General features: G+C 33.3%; 1 protein-coding gene across 1 annotated transcript; it reads left to right on the top strand.

Annotated features, from left to right (window-relative positions):
- The first annotated feature begins 459 nt into the window (after positions 1-459).
- Positions 460-1,835, top strand: LOC128992773 (speckle-type POZ protein B-like). Its single transcript, XM_054416514.1, has one exon. It carries the CDS (start codon positions 460-462, stop codon positions 1,594-1,596), a length of 1,137 nt encoding a protein of 378 aa, XP_054272489.1. The 3' UTR covers positions 1,597-1,835.
- Positions 1,836-4,167: the final 2,332 nt, after the last annotated feature.

Below are 4,167 nucleotides of genomic sequence, written 5' to 3'. Positions count from 1 at the left end.
CGTCAAGTGAGTTTCAGTGTTTTTTGGAGTCTCTTACTCATCTCTCCTACACCCAATCCTATTTGACAAACATAATACATCACAAACGTTTGAAAGGGAAACGTGATCAAAACCTATCTGATTTTTGCGGTTGTGTCGGGGTTGGAACTTATCCCTACTTCTCTCACCAAAGTCTAGTGGAAACGGATAACCATAGTTGAAAAGTTTTGCGTATAATTTCATGGGGTGCTACACCAAACTGTGGGATGTTGCAATAAATGCAAAATAAAAAACTGTCTGATGCAATAAAAAAATTGTGGTAAAATGTCAACCGTCCGTAGAACACCCACACAGCTAGTCATCATTCTAAAAATAAATGTACAGGCCTTCATCAAAGCATTTTATATAATATTAATTTTTATAACATTAATGGTAATACTTTTTTGCAGATCCTCACTAACTATCCATTGGGATACAGCAATGGATGATCTCGGAGACCAACCCGTATCCAGTGATATAATACCTGAGGAAGTTACCGATATACTAGTTGAAAACTGGTGCTGGACTAATGTGAGCTTGGATAAGTTCAACTTCTTGTGGACTATTTCCAACTTCAGTTACTGCAATCAGAAAACGGGAGAGCATATTAAATCTCCATTGTTCAGTTCCAAATGTAACGATACAGAGAAATGGTGTTTAAGACTTAATCCAAGAGGGCAAGACGAAGAAAGCAAAAACTACATCTCAATTTATCTTTTTCTGGCTACATCTAAGAAACTGGAAGTGATGGCCCGTTTCAAGTTTTCAATTGTAAACGGCTTTGGAAAAGTCGTGAAAGAAACGGAAAGCCAAAGGGCATATAGATTTGTTTACGGAAAAGATTGGGGTTTCAAAAAGTTTATAAAGAGAGATACATTTTTTGATAAAGAAAATCAAGTTCTCAAGGATGACAAGCTCACAATATTTTGTGAAGTAAGTATTGTTACTGCTCCTGTCAGTGTTTTTGGAAAACACGAGGAAATCAAATTCAAAGTCCCTGAACCTAAGTTGGAAGACGACTATGAGCAGCTTTTGTCAGATCACAGGTTTTCAGATGTCACCCTATCTGCTAATGGTAAGCAATTCAAAGCTCACAAAGCAATCCTTGCTGCTAGGAGCCGTGTATTCGCAGCAATGTTCGACCATTGCATGGAAGAAGGTCAGTTGAATCACGTTACTATCTTAGATGTTGATCATGCAACTTTAGGTGAACTGTTGCGTTTCATTTATTCAGGAAGAGTAAAAGACATCAACAAAATAGCATTCGACCTCCTCGCAGCAGCGGACAAATATGACTTGGAGAGGCTTAAAATCATGTGTGAGGAAACCTTGTACAAGAGCATATCGGTTGATAATGTTCTTGATATTCTAATACTGGCCGATCTTCACTCGGCGGTAAATTTGAAATCACAAGCAATTGAGCTTGTGTGTGAGCATGCAAAAGACATCATAAACACGGAAGGATGGAATTTTATGGTGAAGTCTCATCCCCATTTGGTTGCCGAAGCTTTTGCTTTTCTGTCTGGCAAAGAAGTTTTCTTTTCACCTCCTCTTTCCAAGCGGATTAAGCATGAATGATTGGATTAGATATTACTTCAAATGCCAGATTCAGTAACTAGAATATATTTTAGAGTCTATATGTGATACAACACAATTTATGGGCAGCCCTTCTGTTAGGTATGTTAGGTACAGATGTAAAAGAACTGTTACCGTAGTGTAAATTACTAAAATGAATGTAAAGTAACATGTTTAGTGTAAATTACTGAATGAAATCCAAAATAACATTTTTTTATATAAACTACAATTACTGAAAGTTAATTTTTATTTTACTCAACCAAGTATGTGTGTATTGCATGTAGAAATCAATTTCATTATTTTAGTTTGTAATTAAATACCTTTGTAAGATGCAAATCGTTGATAAGATTAAAAAATTAGAATAATTAGATTTAATAATCGAGTAATGTTTCATGGTTTTAAATTCAGTATTTTGTTTTAGTCTGTAAATTTTATAATTTTAATAAAACTTCTGTAGTGTTTTGAATTTTCTCAGTCATTGAATCCTTTTTACTTTTACAAAGCAGAAATAAATCATATAAAATAATTTCAAAAAATTGTTTTTGTGTGATGTAGTACATGAACATCTTGTAAATTATGAAACAATGTGGTGTTTATATAATTTGTTAAGCTATATTAAATAAATTTTAACCCTTTATGGAGATAGTTGAGTGAAAATTTAAAAACGTACGTTTTCAGGAAAAGCACTTTGCAAAATTTTTTCCCCTTTTTTCAAAACTTTTATTATTATTTTTATTTCATTAACATTTTAAGTTTCATAAAATGTCCATGGTAACGCAATATCTTTGGTAGTTTTCTTTTTAAAGAGCATCTTTAGTAGAAAAACACAAAATCCTGTCACGACCATAACGGACGTTTAAATGAATATTAAAAATAGTTAATATTATTTTTATAACTATGTTTTGCTATAAACTAATTTACTTTTATGACCATTATACAATAAAAAGGTCACTGAGCTTTTGGTATATTTGGTCTTTCTAGAAAAAAATTTTAAAAACTCAAAAAATAGAAAAAAGCCAATAAAATCTTTTTAAGTTTGTATAACTCCGAAAAAACTTACCCGAGACCCGAAAAATCGTTATGTTTGTATAGAGGTGTGCTTCTTTTGTGTATAAAACATTGAAATATGACGATATTTTAATTTTTGAAATTTTTATGATAGAAATCATAAACGTGATGGTCAGGGACAAGCGGTACGGTCGTGAATTGTCTGGAATAATCTAAATCTTTCCAAACAATCCTTCAATTATACTGTTAGTTATAATAAAACTATGTGTTTCAATTGAACTAAACTGTTCAATTTACAATTATATTGAAGATATTGTCACGACCAAACACACTATAATCCATAAGGCTGGATTGGTCGTGAAAAAAACCGCGATGGTCGTGAATCTTTGGTCGTGAAATTACGTGTTATTTGGCTCTGTTCTGGCGGTAGCCCTGCACCTCATGTTCGAGGATACAAAGTGGACTTCTAGGTTGATCTAGCAATTGAAATATCTTATAAACAAAAATTAACACCATGTCTACTTCATCGAATGACTACGTACGGTCATGGACACACCAAAATTACAAAAAACACAATCTTTCCTTTATTAATCTTGTAATTCCTCCTTTCAACTCAAAACGACCGGCACTACAATCCTGACGTACACCCCGAACTAGTCTCTAAAACCAACTGACTCCATCGACGCCAGGCTTGCCACTGTCGTGCTCCAAAGTTGAAAATTTTTCCCAAATGGTCGTGACGCCAAATCGAGGGACAGACTTATTTTATCATGGTAGTCAGTCTGCAATGACAATAAAATTATAATATGCTCCTTTTTTGTAAGTTTAATAACCATTGATGACATAAAAATATGGCTTTATATATTTCGGTAAGAATAATTAGTCTAAAAACAGCGTGAAAGTTGGAAAATGTACCCTAGGGACACGTCATGGTCGTGAATTTCGAGACTTTAAAAATACGAAAAAAATACCTAGAACCTATTTAAAACTAAATAAATGTGTGTAACATGTTGCCCCCGTCCCAAAAAATATTAAAACACATAATAATAAACTACAAATCCAGTATCTACGAAGTAAAAGGCCAGGGACATGAAAACGTACGTTTTTAAATTTTCACTCAGTTGCATTTTGAAATCTTGAAAACAGAATGTGTACTGTATGGTTTAATTTTAAATTAATAAATTTATTGTTATACGCAGGGGTGGCTCTAAGATGGATTCTCTACAAGGAGGGGCTCACCTCATCCCCTTACTTGATAATACCATAATACATATTTATTGATTAAAAGGGTACAGTACATGCTTAGAGTATTTTCTTTCAATATCAAATTAATCACAAATAAATTCATTGTAGTTGTTAGCCTCCGGATTGCCAAATAATATTAGAAAAGGTTTAAATACCTGCTATTAAGCAATCCAATTTTGTTGTTAGAACAACTAGTTTCGGTGTCTGTGTGACACCATCATCAGGCTGCACAAGGACAGTTTTCTTTCTTCATACAAAGAGCGTCATATTTACACAAATAAATAAACATTTAAACACGACACAAACACGAATACGAGACAT

This window comes from Macrosteles quadrilineatus, unplaced genomic scaffold, assembly GCF_028750875.1.
Source record: "Macrosteles quadrilineatus isolate MER2022 unplaced genomic scaffold, UCM_ALF_1.0 Scaffold_4__1_contigs__length_99947679, whole genome shotgun sequence".
Lineage (NCBI taxonomy): Eukaryota > Metazoa > Arthropoda > Insecta > Hemiptera > Cicadellidae > Macrosteles > Macrosteles quadrilineatus.
Note: the sequence above shows the minus strand (reverse complement) of the source record. Positions and strands in the feature narration are given on the sequence as shown.